A 21,046-nucleotide genomic window follows, 5' to 3' on the forward strand; every position below is an offset into this window, starting at 1 on the left:
GCAGTTTTATTCCACTAAACACATTTTTTCTTAAAACGTTGAGCCTTTTTTCCTCTTTCTTTTGGTAAAACAAATAATGGTGCAGGATGATCTATTCCACTGCACTTTTGCGTTCTTCATCTGTGTCACACATGTCTTCGACTGGCTCCTCAGCTAGATTAGAAGCAGCTTGAGGACTAGGTTATCTTCTCTCTGTATGTATTGTATTTTATAATCTGTTTTGAGGTTGGTAGACAGGAGCACTCAATCAGTTCCTTTGATTAACTGGTCGGAGAAAGTGGATCCTGACTGACACTCCTGCGAAAGAGAATATCCAATAATAGTTCCTCCCTCTGTCGGACTCCCGCTCTTCTAAAGACACCTGCCATCTGTCTAGATGCCGTGCTTCCATTCTCCAGTCCTCCCAATGGAAGTCTCTCTAAGATTTCAGTAAAATTAGCCTCACGTGTACATGACTTGATAAAGAATGTAAATTGCTGCCTGTGAGTTCATATACTTAATACAGGGATTGCTTTATGGTTTATGAAAAAAATGTCAGCATAGAAAAGAGTGAAGTTTTGAGCCAGTCAGCTACCTGAGAAGTTGATAGAAGCTGAAGGATGAAGAAATGAGTACAACAGCAATGGCGGGGGCAGGGGGTGGACTATCAAAAACAGAACCAACCATAAAGCCCGTTTGCTTTGGTGAAATAATAGTTCCGTACATGCCAAAATCAAATCATCCTGGAGACATTCTGTAGCTTTCAGCCTTAGGTGAACAGATGAAGTATCTGTTTATGTATCTTGACATATTAAATTTTACTTCACTATCAATGAATATTCTTGGGGTTGTGAAAGTAAATTATTACCTGCACTGAGCTTAAAACATCGACATACAGAAATGCCACCTGGAGAGAATTTGGAGCTGTTACTGATCAACTCATTTGTTTCACAGGAGCGACCTAGTTCAAATTTTAATTGCAAAAACCTAACAATGACTTAAGGGAGAGTGACAAGGGTAAATTAACTTAATTGGCTTTTGGCTCAAAATGAGTATTTTTGAATGAATATTATTAGATTTATTTATGCTCTTTGTTCCAGAATGGTTTTAAGATGGTAATTCTTTTTATAAATATAGGAGTAATTAAACAGCGTGACTATGCAAGCCATAGGCTCCACGGTGAAAATTTTTAAATCCGTTACTCCTGTCAGTGCCAGTCACTTACCTGCAATGCTGCTTCTCTCTTAGCTTTCTCTTGGGCTGCCTTATTGCATATCCAAGGTCAGAAAGTCTTCCTTTCTACTGCTACGTCTTAACAGAAAACCTTTGATAGATATGTAACTTCTAGGTACGTTTTAGCTAAGAGTTATGCACAGGTGATATTTTATCCCTTCTTAGAACTTTTTTTTCACATTCTGTGTAATTTATATATAATATATATTATATATAGTCTATATAATGACGTTCTAGCTAATTATATATAATGTAATGTATATGTCTAATTAGATATAATAATAGACGTCTCCTTTTATTATTTATTCTTTTTTTTGAATTAAAGTTATTAATCAACTTACCTTTATTTTTTAACATTATGTAAGTTTAAGGTGTACATCTTCTTGGAATTTTGATGTTTTAAAATTCTCAGACATTTTACATGCGTCCAACAAAGGTCCTGAGCAGCTCTTGCCCTTAAATAACTGAAGGTAGCCATACATTTTGATTGAATTTTTTTACCTTGAAATTCCTTAGGTAAACAGTAGGAAGCAATAACACTGTTCTCTCTAGTTTTTTTACAAAGAAATCAGATAAAATTTCCTACCATGTGGTGTTAGGGGCCGTACTTCTGTGAATAAATTTTGGAGGCTGTTTTTCATCTTATCCCTAGGATAGGGTAGTCTTTTTGTAAAGACTTAGAAAACATATAATCTAGTGCATAGTTGACTACCCACAGGTCATGCATGTTAAATTTTTCTGTTGTTTGCTTTGCCTTTACTTTGTCCTTGATGATTTTGGTTGCAAAGATTTTAATGGTGTTTAATAAAATGTGTAGCTTTTTCAGAGAGGTACGGTGGTTTTTTCGTTCATTTTTTACAAGTAATGTTGACTTGCAACTAAATTTAATTTCTTATCCTAGAATAAATGTTTTCTTTTTGTGTGTGTTCCTCAAATAAGATGGCAGGTGGCATGTAATAACGCAGTTTAAAACATTCAAAATAAATGCATTTAGTATTTTTGGTAGAATGTGATTGAGAAATAGCAGTTAAAGGAATTATACGCTGAATACTTTGAATAACCCGGAAGCCCATAACAGATAGGCTCATACTTAATTTTAAGGGAGAAAAAAAGGATGAACGCTTTTCTAAAATCCTTCGAGTTTTTTCTATTTAATAGTTCACTTATATAGAACCTACTGTTTATTAGTAATAATTGCTAGTAGGTTGCTGGCAGAAGCCTTGTGATGCTATCTAGCTGCTGCCAGAGACAAAACTGTTGTGATGAATCTAAGGTGGAGTAACCAAAGTACCGGCCTCTCACTCTAGAAGTATAACTTCCCAACCAGAGAAGTTACCAAGGGTAGTTAGGAGGTTAGAAAATTCTACCTGATGCCCCAGCCAATATTAGGAGGAATAAAAACCTAGGGGTGGTCCTGTGACTTATAATTACATGTGAACTGAATGCAAACTTGGAACCATGTTTAGAGAGAAACTGTTGAAAGAGTTTCTGTGTTGCTGTTCATTAGAGTGACTTCTGGGTAGTCTGGAAAGAAAAGCGGGAATCAAAACCTGAAACTGAGGCTAGAAAATTCAGTATTAGGACTCAGAAGTGGAAGAAAGGCATCATGTTGCTACAGGATCTGTACTTTAAGAGTGGGGCTTCGCACACTGAAGTTGAATTGTTATCTCATAAAAGTCGGTACCTGTACCTTGTGCTATACTCAAGAGGTGGCCCATGGAAATCATTAAACTGAATCATGAAATTGGAGAGTGGATAAATATGACACATAGAGACGTCAAAAAAGGGGCAATGAATCGGCACCGTTACAGTTATATAACCAGTATGAGGCTCATGCCAAACTGGGGACACTAGGACTCCTTGAGAAAAATAAGGAGGCCTGGGTGCCTGAAGAACTACTGTTGACATTGAGAAGAAAAGCTGAGTTGTGGTGGTTAGTATTTATATTGAGTAGACAGAGAGCTGTATTTGGACTAGTTGGTAGCTGTGCCGGTCTTCCTACAGTGACTATCTGGAATGGGATGGAAGGCTCCCATGCATTGTCAAACTAACTGATATTCTTACTCAATGCTTTATCAAGAGATGACCGAACAGTGGAAAGAAACATCTCTGGGGATTAAGGGGTTTTGGACGATGCACTGAAGGAAATACTTTATAAGTTATAATTTGGGGAAAAAAGGAGAAACCTCTGAGGTGCTTATGGCTTTACAGTTATTGTTAACAAATTTTAGGACCATGTGAGATACTTCATTAAAATTTTTTTTTTTGCTGGTGATGTAGTTAGTATTGTCTGTAAAGGAAGGAAAGAAGATTTTGCTTAAAGGCTAACTGGCCTGTAAGAGAACTATTAGTATTATATTTTTATTATGAAAAATTTCAAACATATACGATATTAGAGTGCAAAATGTGATGAACTCTTTGTGTCCATCACACAGCTTTAACAGTTACCAATAGCATTTCTGTAATATCGACTACGAGTTAATGTTCACATTTTCTCGATTGCCTATTAAATTTATTTCAGTCTGTTTGAATTGGGGTCCAAACAAGATCCACAGTTTGTGAGTAGTTAATGTTTTTTAAGTCTCTTTAATCTATAGGTTCACATTCCATGTTTTCCTTGCAAATTTTTGTTGTTGAAGAAATTGGATCATGTGTTCTGTAGAGTTTCTAAGGTTTAGTCTAGGTTTTGCTGATTGCAACTTTATGGTGTCATTTAATATGTGCTTCTGTCTCTTGTATTTCCTGTAAGTTGGTAGTTAGATCTAAAACTGCTGTCCAGTACAGTACCATTGGCCACATATGGCTATTTAAATTTAAATTAATTAAAATTAAATGAAATTAAAAATTCAGTTCTTGGTTATCCTAGGCCTCTTTCAAACACTAATAGACACATCTGGCTAGTGCTTATTGTAACAGCGCAGATGTAGAATATTTCCATCATCATAGAAAGTTATGTTGGACAGCAGTGATCAGATTTAAGTTAATTTTTTTTTTGCACAACTTTTCATAGGTGGTAGTGTGGTCTCTCTTTTTTGTGTAGGTTTGTTAGTCATTGATGGATCATGACCTACACCCAGTAATTCATTAGGAGCCAACAAAGTGATATGCTGATTCTGTCTTTCCTTCTGCATTTATTATTAGAATACTTCCAAAAAGAATCTTCCCCTCATTGACTATTTGATTACTCTGAAGTATGGACCCCACAGAGGACAAAACCAAAAAAATTGCTCATTTGATTTATTCCATAATATACAAACGGTAGTCCCAGAAAAACAATATTAATGGCACCACCAACAATGTGATTATGGAAAGTAGTTGTATATCTGGGGATATTCTCTTTTGTCTGTGATTATCTACAGGATTATTCCACCAGGTGTGCATGCTCAGATTACTGTGTTTCAAGGTCACTTGTGCTTTTACCATAAATTGGATACACAAATTCGTTTATTTCATTTGAATTTTGATTTTAAGTGTTCCTTTTCAAAATTAAATATTATTTTATAATTATGTAAAATATTTACCATGATTCCAAACTTGGGTTTATAAAAGCAAGTATATTTTAAAAAATCTAACTTCTGTCTGTTCCTTCTACCCTCTTCTTGCCATCCTGCCCTGCTCAAAGGCAACTGTCTTTAGAAATGATTTAATTTTTTTCCATTTTAATATAAGCAAATATACACACACACTGGTATGTCTGGTCCCCCCTCTGTCAAACTGTTTTATGTTATTTGGTCACTATGAGGTCCATTTTATTGCCTTTTTTCCCCCTACATTTCTTTTTGTATTGAGGAAGGTTTATATTTTTATTCTAATGGTTACCGTTATACTAACACCTTTATAGTGTAGTTAAGCTTTCCCTCCCTTCCTCATTCTGTGTGTGTATCCCCTTGTTTTTTATTGAAAATAATTACTGTCTGCTTCTCATGCTCCTTTCTCCCACCCAGCATCTAATTTGAACTGATCCTTTTACTGCACGGTCATACCTCTGAGGCACAAGGCAGCCTCGTCTACTCTGTGTCCTCCTCATTCTCTTCTCAGTTCCTCACGACTGTACTACCTGTTGGAGTATCTAACTGTTCCCTATAGTATTGAGTCACTGAGAATTATCTACAGGTAAAAATATATTTAAAGGTAATCACTACTCCATCTGTCCATGTCTGTCCCTTTTTTTCTTGATTGTCTTAAGCTCATTTTCTAGCAGATTCCTCAAGAATGGGTCACTGAAACAATGGTCCTTGAGTTTCAGCATGTTCCTAACAGTTTGTCTTTAAATATAAAGTCTGCTTAAGCTGGATATGAAATCTGTGGGTCACATATTCTTCTTTCTTTAGTGTCTTAAATATGTTCACATTGTTTTCTGGTATAAAGCATTGCTGTCAAAAGTGTGATAATATGAGTTTTATAAATGACTTGATCCTTTTGTTTCTGTGCCTAAAGGATTGTTTTTTCTTTAAAAACTAACATGGTTTTACTAGAACATGTCTCAGCTCTTTTTTTGTTAATTTTTTCAGATATACTCTGTACTCTTTCAGTATGCTGTCAAGTTGTCTTTTATCTCAGGAAAGTTTTCTTGAATTACGTGATTCATTATTCTGTTCTACTGTTTTGATCTTTTTCTTTAAGGTCTCCTATTATATGCATCTTGTATCTTTGCTTATCTTCTGTATCTATCTCTCGAATCCTTCATTTCTTTTTGATTTTTAATTTTTCTAAAGGATTTTCTCTTTCCCATCTTTTATACCTCAAAGGCATTATTCATTGATTAATTTGCTGTTGCATTCCTTCTGTTTAGTCTATTTTCTTTTCTTTTCTTTCTTTCTTTGTTTTGCTGAGGAAGATTCAGCCTGCGCTAATGTCTGTTGCCAGTCTTCCTCTTTTTTTCTTTTTTTTGCTTGAAGAAGATTAGCCCTGAGGTAACATCTGTGGCTGTCATCTTCTATTTTGTATGTGGGTTGCTGCCACAGCATGGCTGACAAGTGGTGTAGGTCTATGCCCGGGATCTGAACCCGCAAACCAGGGCTGCTGAAGTGGAGCATACTGAACTTAACCACTACACCATGGTCCTGACCCTTAGTCTATATTCTTGAAGTATTTCCTTTAATGTCTTTTTCCTGAATCTTGTCACTTCTTTCCAAACCTTCCTTTCCTCCAGTTATCTCATTTCTGAATAAATGCAGTATTTGTTTATATTTTCTTTTTGTAGCTCCTGTTGTTTTCTTCATTTTGTTTAGCTTATTTTGAAGTATTAGGTTACAGCTTTTCTTCTGTTTTGTTGGCATGTTTTTCTGGCATTTTTTTTTTTTAATTTTCAGAAGGATCTTATTCTATTCCTTTTCTGTATTTTCTTATAAAATTTTTGGGTGGGATTTGATCTTGATTCTTTTCTGTTGCTCTTTAAATTAAATACTGTTAAGTAAATTCAGTTGAATAAGTGAAATATTTTCCTGTACTTTTCAGAAGGCGGTATAAGCCAGAATAGCTTTTCACAGGTCTAGAGCCCCCCGTCTGTTGTTTTTGCAAAGTGATTAAAAAAAAATGGCTTCATAATACCTGAGACCTGTCCCCTCTGCTTCCCTCCTCTATTTTTATCTGGGCTTTCTCTTTCTTTTGTGCTTTATCTTCCTTTTCTGCTAAATGTGGCTTTTACTCCCAGTGCTTTCTTCACATTATGGAGCTTTACTCTGGAAGGGAGCTTCAGCTTTTAATTTTGAGCCTTTATTGAGCCCCAGCTTCTCTAGCACTGTTAGACTGTCCTCTTGTACTCAGCCAACGGACTGGATTCTGCAGAGCCCTCTCCAGTTTTGGTCACATTTCCAGTGAATGCATGTTAATTTGGGGGTTCTTTGTTCTCAGGGCCATGAGAAGCCCTGCTGCTCCGCCTGTCTTTTCTCTCTTACAGATGTTGAGACCACATGGGTCTTTGTCCTCTTATTTAGACGTTTATGGGGATACCGTGTCATCTAGTTTTTATGTATATACTGTTCATAGGTCTATTTTGCTGTTCTAATTGCTCTATATTTATGGGAGAATTTGAATAGACTTAAAAACTACGTACTTCTCTTTCCTCACAATCTTCCAGAGGAGCTTTTTTTCTAATGAAAGCAGTTGCCAGGCGTGAATTAGGGGGGAAAAAGATGCTCGGTGATTGTGTGTATTTCAACATTGCAATGACTGATAATTTTAAAGACTGAGCTAGAGATTCTAACAGTCTCGTAGATAACATTGAGACTTGGTTGTCTGGGATACAAGATGTGGATGTGGGTCATATATGCCTTTCCATGGTATTGATAAGAATCAAACTTATTTGGAAAGAGAAACTGGCTCTATTTGGAGCAAGTTAGAGGAAGTGGTGAAGGGACTCAGAGCTGTTTCACGTGAGTCAAGGTGAAAGGAAGTATGACTGAGTTAGCCAACAGGAGATGCGGGGACTTGGCCATTCAATGTGTTTTGTCTCCGGGGATAGGACTAGGTTCAAAGGGGTAAACCTCCAATGAGACAGATTTGGGCTTAATGTTAATAATAATTTTCTAATAATCAGAGTACTCTAAAGAGAATGTTATTTTCTTGACAGGTAATGAATGATTCATCTCTCATTGGAGATATTAAAAAATCAACAATTCACCAGTCTGAGTTCATACTTATGAAATATAGTTGCACTATATAGTCTTCATGACACATCCTTAGTGAGCTTTATCATCAATTTCTTTGAGCTCCCTGTTACCTGCAATTTAAATGTCTGGAAAACTGTTATACTTCGGCCGCACACTCTGTTTTCATATTATTGTGTGTTTTAATACAGTACTTATAAAAACAAAGTGGAAAAAATGCCAGTAATTCAAATCATAATGGCATATCTCTCAGAAGCCCTTGAAAACAAAAAGAACGTCTTCGTCTTTTTTCTCTTCCACAACTATTGTAAGCCTTGCCCATGGAGGTGCTCAATATGTATTTATTGAATTGAACTGGAAAGAAAGACTTTCTGTTGATTAGAGAGCCTATTTGGGAGAACTAATCTTTCTTTATAAGTTAATACAGGAAACTGATTTCTGTAGTTTCAAGCAAATCCATTTTCCTATATTAAACAATGCTAGCTTAAAATACTTCAAAGACTAAAATGATGTAAAGCATACGTCAGTCATTCTGTGGGCTGTGCCCATTCTCCATGTTCTGATGAATAAGAATGACTCCTTCATTCTCTTGAGTTATTGAAAAAAGAAAGTTATTGAAAAAAGAAAAAGATATGCCTTTCATGAAATCATCTCTCAATAAGGAATCTATAGCCAAATGGAAAGTGATTGAAACAAAAATAAAAGTTCCATGTCCTCAGGTGACTTAACTGTATGGGTGGTTTTATCAAAGTTGTCCTCAGAGTGTTAGATCATTAAGTGTTAAACTTGGAATGGCCTTTTGAGGTCATCCGGCTGAGGAGTTCTTACCCAGGGGATAGTGATGGGCGTTAGGGGTTGGTGGACCTACCTATTAAAGTTGTATACAATTTTTGCATGTTTGTTCACATAGGCATTTTTCTGAGGAAAGAGTCATTTTCCTTAGATTCTCAGAAGTGTCTTGACCCTGACAAAATTTCAGAATTTATGAGTCTTAGTCCATTCTGGTAGAATTAAAGATAGACAAGGGGGCACAGAAATTCTTATGACTTCCTTGAGGATACCCTGCTGAATACTGATAAACCAGGGCTGTTCCTACTTGAATGAAGGCTACTAGGCCTTGTTATTTGCTCATTTAATCCTTTTAATTGCCCTTGAAAGTAACTACACTGATTATCCCCATTTTTACAGGTGAGGAAACTGAGACAGAGAGGTTAAATAACTCACCCAAAGTGCCACAATGGATGAGTGGCAGAGCAGGATTTGGGCCCAGGCATTCTGGTTCCAGAAACTAAACGCTTAACAACTATAGTCCACTAGCTCTTGTAGAGGATTTGCCAGGATGCCATGCAGCCAGTTAGCTATTTCAAGAGTTTGCGAGATGGAATTTGGGATGTGAAAATGGTTTTTGTTTGTTGTAGAATAAATTTAGTGTTTTTATAAGTTTTTATAAAGTTAAATATATTGAAATGTTTTTTTCCCCCAGCATGCAATGATGCTGCCTGTTTTGACCCATCATATCCGCTACCACCAATGCCTAATGCATCTGGACAAGTTGATAGGATACACTTTCCAAGATCGTTGTCTGTTACAGGTAAGAATTACTCTCCTGTACACTCACGTAATAACAAGATAGGAGTATTTCATCTTGCAGGTTACAAATGGAGCACTGAGCTCTTAGTTCTGGGAGATGATGAGGACAGTTAGAAATACAGCTCTCTCCAGTACTCTACTCTGATTGCCACTTTCAAACCCTTTTTCTCACCTTTTTTTTTTTTTTGAGGCTTTCCCTAAAGAAATAGACTAAAGCTAAAATTTGCCTGTCAAACCAGAGCCCCTTCTTTCAGCTTTTCCTTCTTTATGGGTCTTCTTTCCAGGTGCTGAGTGTTCTAATTCTCCTCTGAAAGACGTGGCCTTTTAGGTTTGTTTTCAGAAGGGGGCTTGCACCAGAGCTCTGGAAATTTGACGCTGGAGGAGATAAGATGGAAAGATCAGGGCTTAAAATTCAACTGGATAGACAGATCTCTTTCCTGTTTCATTTGGGATGATATAAAGATGGAACATTTTTTGCTGTTTTAAGACAGAACTTATTTCATTGAAATTTTAGCTGGCCATGACTCACCCGAGTCATCACTTAAATTTTGGAATGAATCCTGATCATGCCAGGAATTCTTTGTCTAACTGTGGAATTCGGCAGCCCAAATACGGAGATAGAAAAGTTCATCACATGCACATGCGGAAAAAAGGTATGTTTGGGTTCTTCTTTCATGATTTGGTCTGTGTACCCCATTGTACATTAAATCCCCACCAGGATTGGTTCTCTGGTGACTGTTTCATCCTCTCATTCTTTAGCGCTTCCTGACCCATATGCAGTAACATTCACTTTGAGCAAAGCATTATAATAAGGATGGATGAAATTTTTAGAAAAATTTCTTTCTCCTGTGAAGTGTTTTAAGTGACTAATTGATCAAACTTGTAGATATGCAGATGTTAAACGTTTTAAAGTCAAATTGGGATGAGATAGATAAATCATGGTCCTGGAATGCTTCTAACAGTATTTACTTGTGTATTTTTTTAAATAGGAATTAACACCTTAATAAATATTATGTCACGTCTTGGCCAAGATGACCCAACTCCCTCAAGGTAAAGTAGATTTTTTAAATAATAGCTTTATTGAGATATAATTCACATACCTTACAAGTCTCCTATTTAAAGTATACAATTCAGTGATTTTTAGTATGCTCACAGTACTGTGCAACCATGATCACTATCTAATTCTATAATTTTTTCATCACCCCTAAAAGAAACTCTGTACTATTAATAGTTACTTCCTGTTTCCCTTAACCTTCTCAGCCCTAGGTAACTACCAATCTACTTTCAGTCTTTATGGATTTACCTATTCTGAACATTTTGTATAAATAGTATCATACAATAATTGATCCTTTGTGACTGGCTTCTTTTACTTAGCATAATGTTTTCCAGATTTATCTCATGTTAAAGTATGTATCAGTACTTCCTTTCTTTTTATTGCCAAATGATATTCCATGGTATGAGTATACCACATTTTATTTATCCTTTCATCAGTTGATGGGCATTTGGGTTGTTTCCACTTTTCAGCTATTATGAATGATGTTGCTATGAATATTTGTGTACAGGGTTTTGGACATGTGTTTTGATTTTTCTTGGTTATATAACCAGAGGTGCGTTCGTTGGGTCATATGGTAACTCTGTTTAACCTTTTAAGAAACTGTCAGACCATTTTCCAAAATGGCTGCACCATTTTATATTTCCAGCAACAATATATCAGGGTTCTGATTTCTTCTTATCCTTCCCAACACTGGTTACTACCTGTCTTTTGAGTCTAGCCATCCTAGTGTGTATGAATTGTTATCTCATTGTGGTTTTGTTTGAATTTCCCTGATGGCTAGTAATGTTGAGCATCTTTTCATGTGCTTATTGGCCATTTCTGTGTCTTCTCTGGAGAAATATCTGTTCAGATCCTTTTCCCATCTTCAATTGGGTTATTTTTTATTATTGAGTTATAATAATTTTTTATGTATTCCAGATGCAAGTCCATTGTCATATGTATGATTGGCAAAAAATTTTTTCTCATTCTGTGGATCAATTTTTCACTCTCTTGATGATGTCCTTAAAGCACAAAAGTTTTGATGAAGTCCAGTTTAGCTATTATTTGTTTTGTTGCTTGTTTTTGGTGTCATGTCTGAGAAACCATTGCCTAAAGTCACAAATATTAACATCTATGTTTCTTCTAAGAGCTTTATAGTTTTTCCTTTTGTGTTTTGACCTTTGGTCTATTTTGAGTTAATTATTGTATATGATGTGACGTAGGGTCCAACTGTTGCTTGTGGATATCCATTTATCCCAGCACCATTTGTTGAAAAGGCTAATCTTTCTGCACTAAATCGTCTTGGTACGTTTGTTGAAATTCATTTGACAGTATATCTGAAGCTTTATTTTTGGACTCTTAGTTGTGTTGCATTGATCTCTATGTCTGTCTATAGGCTGGTACCACACTGTCTTGATTACTGTTGCTTTGTAGTAAGCTTTGAAATCGAGAAATGTAAGATCTCCTTTCTTCTTTTTCAAGATTGTTTTGGTTATTCTGGATCCATTGTATTTCCACATGAATTTTTGGATTAGCTTATCATTTTTTGCAAGCTGAGATTTTGATAGGCATTGTGTTGAATCTGTAGATCCATTTTGAACAAGTCTTCTGATCCTTGAAAATTGGGTATCTTTACATTTATTTGTCATCCTTAATTTCTTTCAAAATGTTTTACAGTTTTTGGAGTATACATTTTGTATGTCTTTTGCTAAATTTATTCCTAAATATTTTATTCTGTTTGATGCTATTATAAATGGAATTGTTTTCTTAAGTTCATTTTCAGATTGTTCGTTGCAAGTGAATAGAAAAACAATTGAGTTTTGTATACTGATCTTGTATCCTGCAACCTTGATGGTTAGCTCTAATAGTTTTTTAGTGAATTCCTTGGGATTTTTTGTACATATGATCATATCGTCTTCACATAAAGGTGGTTTTACGTTTCCTTTTCCAGTCTGGATGCCTTTTGTTTCATTTCCTTAACCTACTTGCCCTGACTAGAGCCTCTAGTACAATACTGAATAGAAATGGTGAGAGTGGATTCTTGCCTTTTTCCCTAATTTTAAGGGGAAAGCATTCAGTCTTTTACTATTGAATGTGGTGTTAGCTGTGGGTTTTTCTTAGGTATCTTTTTTCAAGTTGAGGAAGTTCCTTTCTATTCCTAGTTTACTGAATGTTTTTATCCTGAAAGTGTGTTGAATTTTGTCAAATGCTTTTTCTGCATCTGTTGAGATGATCATCTGTTTTTTTCCTTTTCTTTTTTTTTTTTGAGGAAGATTAGCCCTGAGCTAACTACTGCCAATCCTCCTCTTTTTGCTGAGGAAGACTGGCCCTGAGCTAACATCCATGCCCATCTTCCTCTGCTTTATACATGGGACGCCTACCACAGCATGGCTTGCCAAGTGGTGCCATGTCTGCACCCGAGATCCGAACCGGCAAACCCCAGGCTGTGAAGAAGTGGAACGTGTGCACTTAACTGCTGCACCACTGGGCCAGCCCATGTTTTTTTCATTTATTCTGTTCACATCACATGGTATATTACATTAATTGATTTTTGGGTATTAAACTAACCTTGCTTTCCTGGGATACATCCAACTTGATCATGGTATATAGTCCTGTTTATATGCTGTGATTTCAGTTTGCCAGTGTTGAAGATTTTTGTGTCCACATTCATAAGAGAGATTGTTCTGTAGTTTTCCTTTTCTGTGATGCTTTTGTCTGGTTTTATTATTAGAATAGTACTGGCCTTATGAATGGGTTAGAAAGTCTTATATGTTAGTTTTCCTTATTTTATTTCTTTATTTTAAAAGATTCCTTCATATATTAATATTCTCACTTTTGTGTGGCCTTGAGCCCCTAAAGATTCTGGGAAGGAAGTGGGCTGGGTCTCTGTAAACTGATTAATACCCTGGAAAATTGAATGGAAGCAAATGCCTAAATGGCTAAGGAGGCTCTGCTGTTGCTCTCAGGAGGATTATCTTTGGGTATGAAGTACAGTGGGTTGTATTTGGAAAGTCAGTAGAGGAGATTGCTTGAGGGCAGCTTTCTTTTTAAAATGGGTAGTTGAAAAGTTGAATAACCAGGCTTGTCTGTCTTGGGATCTAGACATCGAGGGATTCAAGGTGGGTAGAGCAGAGTTAGAAGTGACAGAGAGTTAAGACAATTGCTGCCCCTGATAACTGGCCTCCACAATCAAGAGAGTGAGCAGCCATAGCTGGCACAGCTTCCTTTTCTACCTTTTTCTTCCTAGATCACTTTTCTTTTTAAATTGGCTTGCCTCGATTTGCTCTCTTTTGAGGTTATCATAAACTAAACTGTCTTTTCTTTTCAATCAAAAGGTAAAAAGAAAGTCAGCACTAAACTTTAAAATTCTAGTTTGAAGATGATCATACACCTCACTATGGTATTCTGCGAGAGTCTAAGATCAGAAAAGAACTGTTTAATTAAAAGAGCCCTAATCACACCCTCAGGGATAGTGTGGCCATGGTTTCATTTTACCCTGCTGTACTGTAGAATCTCCAGATGACCAGTCTATATTTTAACAAGTGGAACCCTGAGTCCCCCGCAGCGCCTTCAGCAAGGCTGCACACACCACAAACACTTACTTCTCAATGATGAAAGCATGGGTTTAAATTATCTTTGTCTTATTTACCCTAATCACAGTTGTTGGTATGTAAATTATGTCTTTTGATAGCATTATTCAAGGCTCATGATTTATGTTTTCTTTTGCTCTATTACAAAGAGAGGGCTTTCTTACTGTGGCAAAAGGAATGATATTTGAGAAAGTGTGTTCTTTCTGAATTTACCGTTTTGAAAATGATACTGTTAGCAGAGAATAAACAGATAATCTCTGTTGTCCTTTGACTTCTGGCCCTTGCTGCTTGTGTTGAGAGCCTCTTGCTGTGGATCTGATCTTGTTGCTGGTGGACAGTTGACCCCAAGTTTCTGTTTAGGGGGAGCCTCCTAGCCTCGGCAGCTGGGGCTGCTGCTGCTTGATTGCTTGACATCTAGCAATGCCCAGCTACGCCCAGCCCCGGGAGCTGTGTTTAGGAAGCTTCATACAAATTTAATTCAACAGACATTTATCCAGTGCCTTTTGAGGTTGAGGCAGTTTGTAGGTATTTTAGAGGATCCAAGGGCAAGTAAGAGACAGAAAGTCCCCACTTAGCAGGAGGCGTAGCTACCTGGAGTGGGTAGGAGTGCCATAAACATAAATAATGTAAGGGAGACTGTGCTTCATGACGGTCAAAAACAAAACGTGCACACAAGACTGCCGTGGGGCTGAGGCGAGCTCTGGTGGTTGTTTAGGGGTTATAGGTCAGTGCTCTTGCTCTTGAATAGAGGAGTTCACTTGAAACCATTTGCCCTGTTTCTTTCTTCATTTGCTACTATAAAATGGGACGCAGTAGTCCCTGCTCTTTGGAATTTTTGTATCTTTGAAGCAAACACTATCAAATTGCAGATGTCAATGGTTATCTCTCCTCCCAAGCAAGCTTGCTCAGAATTTTAGACTTGAGAAGGGAGAGAGAGAGCGAGCCAGCTAGTAGATTTTTTAGTAGGTTTCTGGCACTGATGACAGTGGAGGAGCAAGGCAAGCAGGGGAGAGGGCCGAGGGGAGGAGCTCTTGATTGAATTCTTCTCCTAGTCCCCCTGAAAACCAGTCCTCCTGCACCGGCACATCCTGGAGTACACTTAGGGACCACGTTCTGCCAGGTCCCTTCAGACTGCCTCTACAGTCAGTCTTCTTGCTGTTTCTGGAGCCTCGATTCTAGTTCTTAGTCGTAACCTGCTGGAAAGCTTTTTGTGGCATCTTGTCACCTACTGCATAAGTCTGAACCTCCCCTCCTGGCAATCCAGCACCCCTGACTGGCCCCAGGCCACTTTTCCAGGCATGTCTTTCTTTTCCCTGTGGCTGTCCACACACCAATAAGACTGAGGTCCTTAGCGTACTGTCCTGCGTGCCCTCTCCACTCCTCAGATGCCAGCAGTCATTGTACCTGTAACCCTGTGACATCCTGCTGGCATTTGTTTTATGGCGCTTATTCTAGCTCTCTCATGTATTGTAATTGTATTATGGTCTGGTTTTTTTTTTTACTGTAAGAATTTTGAATGTCTGTAGTCCTACTCTCTCTTTTTTAAAAAATTTCCTTTCCTTTTGCAACTAGTGCCTTTCGCAGAGCTGGGGCTCAGTAAATAAGTATTACAGGAAGGAATGCCATCCATGATACTACTTTTATCCCAGGTTATTTACTTGTTGCCTAGAAATTGGGAAACTGGGGCATTAAGAAGAGTCATAGTCAGAGTCATCAGCAGAGGTTTACATGGGTGGTTAATATCTTACTTACTCTGATTTGGGATCAGCTAGGATTTGCAAAAAGCCATGAAGAGAAGACTTAAAATTAATGAATAAAAACCTGTCTGCCTATCAAAAGTACAAAATAATTAACTTTTATGATGGCATCATCTCAAGCGATTATGCCACCCATAATTTTAAAAAGCGTCAGTGTTTAGCCACATAAATCTCAGTTGTAGAGTTATATTTATATCATGTAAAAGTTGTATAGTTATATTTAACTCATGCAAATAGCAGCAAAATGTTATCACAGAGAGAGTCTCTGAAAGATTAGGTATTTGGTGGCATTCAAAGAATCCAGGTATTATCAGTAAGACCTTTGGGAAAGTGGGATCAGAAGACTGGTAATAGAAAAGTGAGAGAATCAAGCAACCTTGTTTTGTTTGTTTCTTGTTTTGTTTTTATAGGTTGAGTCATTGCTAGACATAATGTATAACAATGCATTGGACCAAGAGAGATACATATGGAGTATTTATTAATGTCTGTGTGTTTCAGGAAATGGTAGCTGCAAAGTATACTTTAAGTCAGTTTTACCTAAGTATTTAGCATTAAAAACACAGTCACAACATGCATTAAATGTATGTGAATTCCACTGAGTGGATTTACTGATTTAAACGCTTCAAGTTAAATCCCAGAGATGCTTAACTGGGATCCATGGGTCCAGTAGGACTCAGATCTAGTAGCTCTGTGACGCCCCCCACCCCCGCTCCAAGTATCTAGGCAGATGTAATGAATAGACGGGATTCCTGAACTGGTTGGAAGGTTTGCCTGACCTCCCAGGCACCTTTTATCTCTACTCTGCCCGTCACTGCTTGAGGCTTGGAATGCAAAGGTGAGAAAATGTCTCCACCTTCACTCTAGCAGTTACTCTTGGACTTGGCTCATTTCAAGTTGTTTTTCCGTGGAGTAAATGACACCTTACAGTAATTACTGTTTCAGGGAGACTGTTGTGTTTTATAAAGCACTTTGAATTCCTCAGACCAAATGTGCTGTATAAATGTTACAGTTAAGCTAGATTTCATAATGCCTCTGTTGATTCAGTTCTCAAAAACAAATGGAGTGTTTACTGCTCAGTAAACATCTCATCTTGGAGTTTGCTAGTATTTATAAAGGGAGTGATTAAAGAAAGTATAAACAATGGAAGAAGGAACAAAAGATTTGCTACTGCAGTCAACAAGGACTAGCAGCTCCATCTATCCATTTTTCCAGATAAACCATTGGGTTAGGAATTGTCCAGTATAAGAATAAACTAAAGTGATATTTAATCCCCATTTTTGTTTGTGGCTTATTGCCAGAGTTTAGTTACAGTGTAGATATAGAAAAACATATGCTGGATATGGGCAAATTATTTAATGGACGGCAGCCTCACTATTGAATAAACCTGTTTAGAACTGTGACCTTGTATTTTAGCACACTGAATAATAGTCTAGCTTTGTGGTTATTAAAATCCTAGACATAGTTCTTGTCTCCTGAAAGTTTATGGAAGAAATTAAAGTAAAATTTACGCCAGTATGACTTCATTCAAAATAGTATATGACTCAGAGCAGCTATTATTCTTTGACTGGAAGGCTTAGTCTTCTTTAATAAAGCGTAAGACAATCCAGGTATGGTTTGTCCCCACCCCAGACCCCTGCCAGGCTTCTTGCTTTCCATGTGAAGTAGATTTTCCTGTATAGTATTTTGAACTGTTGGGAAGAAAACAGAGTCTCTACCATAGAAAATGCATTTTTATTTTAGTGGCTTGTGGAAAAGAATAGGGTGATTTTTCTTTCTTTCTTTTTAAAACCTGATCATTTCTTTCTTAGTTCCTGTCATCTCTCAAGACAGTAGCTTACCGGGGTTCGTGAAATTTAATTAGCAAGAGGACTTAGGGGTTAACATCATCTTGCCTCTAAATTGTGCCTATTCCTTGATGCTTTCTCTAAGAGTGATGACAAACACTTTTGGAGTTCTGGCGTATTTGACAGAAAGCAAAATTGCAGTACTAAAAAAAAAGTTTTTAATATAATGTTTTATATTCCACCATGGAACTTTTTAGTCACTATTGGCCTGTGGAGTGGTAACAAAAAAATAAAATATCTTTTAGAATCTAGTGTATCTTTGGTAAGAATAAGAAAACTATGTTTTAGGGCCTAATGCTTGTTTTCTTTCTTTTTTTTTTTTTAGTGAGCTAGTAGGTTATGACTTCTTCAGCATAGCCATAAATTATTTTCTCATGCTTTTAAAAAAAATTTCCCATTATTTGCTATTAACTGCTTGCCAGAATGCCTTTTCCACATAAATAAAGGCCATAAATTGAAATGAGAGTTCAGAATCACTTCTTTAATGCTCAAATAACTCCAGTTTTCTCATATTACATTTATTTTTTCTTTTAAAATTCCTAAATGTGGAAGAATGATAGTGTAGGAGAATAAACTTATTTATGAGATATGTGAAATGGTATAAAATTGAATTCCAATTATCAAGCAGATGATTTGGTAGCCAAGAGTCATTTAATTTACAAAGAGTGTTTATTTTCTACATCGACTGAAACTATAGGGAGGCTTTAAATAGGGAAACTAAACTGGCACACACGAAATGGAGAACAATGAAAGATAGTATATAATTTTGTCATAAATTGAGTGATAAGTGTTTAAGTCATGTGGGAATGGGGGTGTGGGTGGGGATGGTTAGCCAGCATCCCTGAGAGCTCTAGCAGTTGGGGCAGGCTTCCCAGCTGACCTTAGGAATGAGCAGGATTTGAGAGGCAGCCCTGATGGCCTAGCAGTTAAAGTTTGGCGCACTCTGCTTCAGTGGCCCAGGTTTGGTTCCTGGGCATGGAACCACATCACTCATCTGTCAGTGGCCATGCTGTGGTGGTGGCACACAGAAGAACTAAGACTTACAGCTAGAATAAATAACTATGTACTGGACTTTGGGGAGGCGGAAAAAAAAAAAGGGAGAGGAAGATTGGCAACAGATTTTAGCTCAGGGTGAGTCTTTCCCAGCAGAAAAAAAAAAGAATGAGCAGGATTTGAGAGAGGTAACATGAAAGGGAGAAAGAAGGTGTGGCAGGTACAGTGCAGAGGCTGGTCAGCCTAGAGTTCTAAATTGCTGCTGAAGGTAGATGAAAGGAGTGGGCATGGTGGGACTAGATAAAGAATGACCTTCAAAGCCACACAGGTTTAGACTTGATAGTCAGCTACAGAAGTTTTTGGAATGATGAGAGTCGGTGTCACAGACATTTAAGAAAGCCCCTGGAGTCAGAGAGGCGATCTCTAGCTCAGGCCCAGGCCTGTCCCTTGCCTTCTTTGCACAGATCCCAGGGGCTTGGTGTGCCCTCCTTTCCTCTTCACTGTTGTCACCATCCTTTCTGGTTTCTTCCCGTTATACATCCCCCGTTCCCCATATTCTCTCTTTCTGCAGCCCGCCCTCAGACAAAGCATTAGTTTGAGACTACTCAAATCAGAATCCTGTTTGTCTCCACTGCTTCACAGTGATTGCCCATCACTGGCCTTAGCAATCTCCTCGTGATGAATCAGTACTCTCTTCTCATCTTGGATCTATTTCTTGCTTGAAACATGCTCCTCTTTGTCTGGAGGATAACGCTGGCCTCCTTTTCCTCCCACCTCCCTGACCAGTCCTTCTCCTTTGCTGGCTTCACTTCTTGTTGACCTCGACTGTGACCCTTCCCTGGGCTCAGGTCTGGGACCCCTGTTCTCTAGCTGCATTTTCTCCCTAAGTAGAGTCATCCAATTCCATTGTCTGAAATCCTGTCTAAACATTGACCACTCCTAAAGACTTATTACTGACTTTGTCCTTGCCCATGAACAATGTAGTGTTCCAATTAGTGTATCCAATGCTTTGTTGATCTCTCCATTTGGATGTTTTATGAACATTTCAAAGTTAACATGTCTAAAATGCAACTCCTGCGTCTCCCCAAACCTGTTCCCTTTTGATGTTCCCCTCACAGCAGATGGCACAACTTTTCATCCAGCTACACGAGCCAAAATCTAGGCGTTGACCTTCATTCTTTTCTGTCGCATAGCTTCCAAATCCCAACTGTTATCAACAGCTCTTTTCTGCTGTGTCTACACAACATATCCCAAATCTGACGGCTTCTTCCTTCCTCCACCATCACCTCCTCACCAGCCTAAGCCTCCCGCCTGTCTCATCGAGACGGCTGCGGTAGCCTCTGCAGTGCTTTTCTTTCCTGTATTCATTCTCTGCACAGCAGCCAGAGTGGCCTTTTAAAAACTTGAATCAGATCATGTCACATCTCTACTCATCCAAAGAGAGTGATCTACTTTAGCACTGAGAGAAGGTGCTGCACTGGACTTCTGAGAAGCAGGAGGAGGCTTTCCACGGGCTGCCTTCCTGGTTGTTTCAGCCTTGTACTCAGATGTGAGAACCCTGCCTGTGAGATGTACCTTCACCATATAATGAAGACCATAAGTGCGATATGTGCTGAAGAGGGAAGTATTAATTTTGATGAGAAGATTCATAGAGGAGCTAACATTTGCTAGACCTTGAGGGATGAGTCAGTTTTCATTGTGGCTCAGTGCACAGGGGAGATGGTGGAAAGTTCTAGGGCAGCAGAGAGCTTGATCTGAACAGAGGCACTGAGTGTTTTAGAGGATGTGCCCTCTTCACAAAGTACCAGGCAGTTTTGGAGCAGGAGCCTGGCTTAGAGGTGGGAGAGGATAGCTGTGGATAATGAGACTAAAAAGTCGCTTAGACCTACTTTGAAGGACTTTAGATGCTAGGTTAAGTTTAGAGTGTGGGCAATGGGAAGCTGCCCTTAGAACACTGGACCCAGACTGATTTTTTAGTGTTCAATTCTAATGCTCACTGGAATGCACTCTCCTTTCTCTCATCCACCTGATAGCAGTATGGAAAGATTCACAGTTGTTAGGGTGATATCTCCTCACTTTAAATCTGATTCCCAGGGGAACGGCGCCCTCAGGTTGGAAAGCCTGAACCACATATATGATGGAACGCCCCCTCCCTTTCCTATTAGTCAGCCTCCCCTACCTCCGGCTAAGATGGCGGTCAGTGGCCTTGATCATGAGGGACAAGGTAGAGTGTTTTGATTACTGAAGGAGCTAACCCTCATGTGTCTGTTCTTTGAGAAGAGAGGGAGGGAATGTAAATGTGTGCTATTTTAATTTTCCCACAGGATTAATCACAACGAACGGTTGGAGTTTCTGGGTGATGCTGTTGTTGAATTTTTGACCAGGTAAGGAGGTTTTTCTACTGTTCTACAATAATTGC

General features: G+C 38.1%; 1 protein-coding gene across 31 annotated transcripts in view; it reads left to right on the top strand.

The window, feature by feature from the left end:
- Positions 1 to 21,046, top strand: part of DROSHA (drosha ribonuclease III) — a 119,921-nt gene that overhangs the window by 62,155 nt on the left and 36,720 nt on the right. For all 31 annotated transcript variants that reach the window (XM_023625807.2, XM_070246398.1, XM_070246401.1 and 28 more), the window contains 4 exons: positions 9,304 to 9,411; positions 9,925 to 10,063; positions 10,400 to 10,460; positions 20,952 to 21,011. In XM_023625807.2, coding sequence (XP_023481575.1) covers positions 9,304 to 9,411; positions 9,925 to 10,063; positions 10,400 to 10,460; positions 20,952 to 21,011 — 368 coding nt within the window. The remainder of the gene's footprint in view (positions 1 to 9,303; positions 9,412 to 9,924; positions 10,064 to 10,399; positions 10,461 to 20,951; positions 21,012 to 21,046) is intronic.

This window comes from Equus caballus, chromosome 21 (genome assembly GCF_041296265.1).
Source record: "Equus caballus isolate H_3958 breed thoroughbred chromosome 21, TB-T2T, whole genome shotgun sequence".
Taxonomy (NCBI): Eukaryota; Metazoa; Chordata; class Mammalia; order Perissodactyla; family Equidae; genus Equus; species Equus caballus.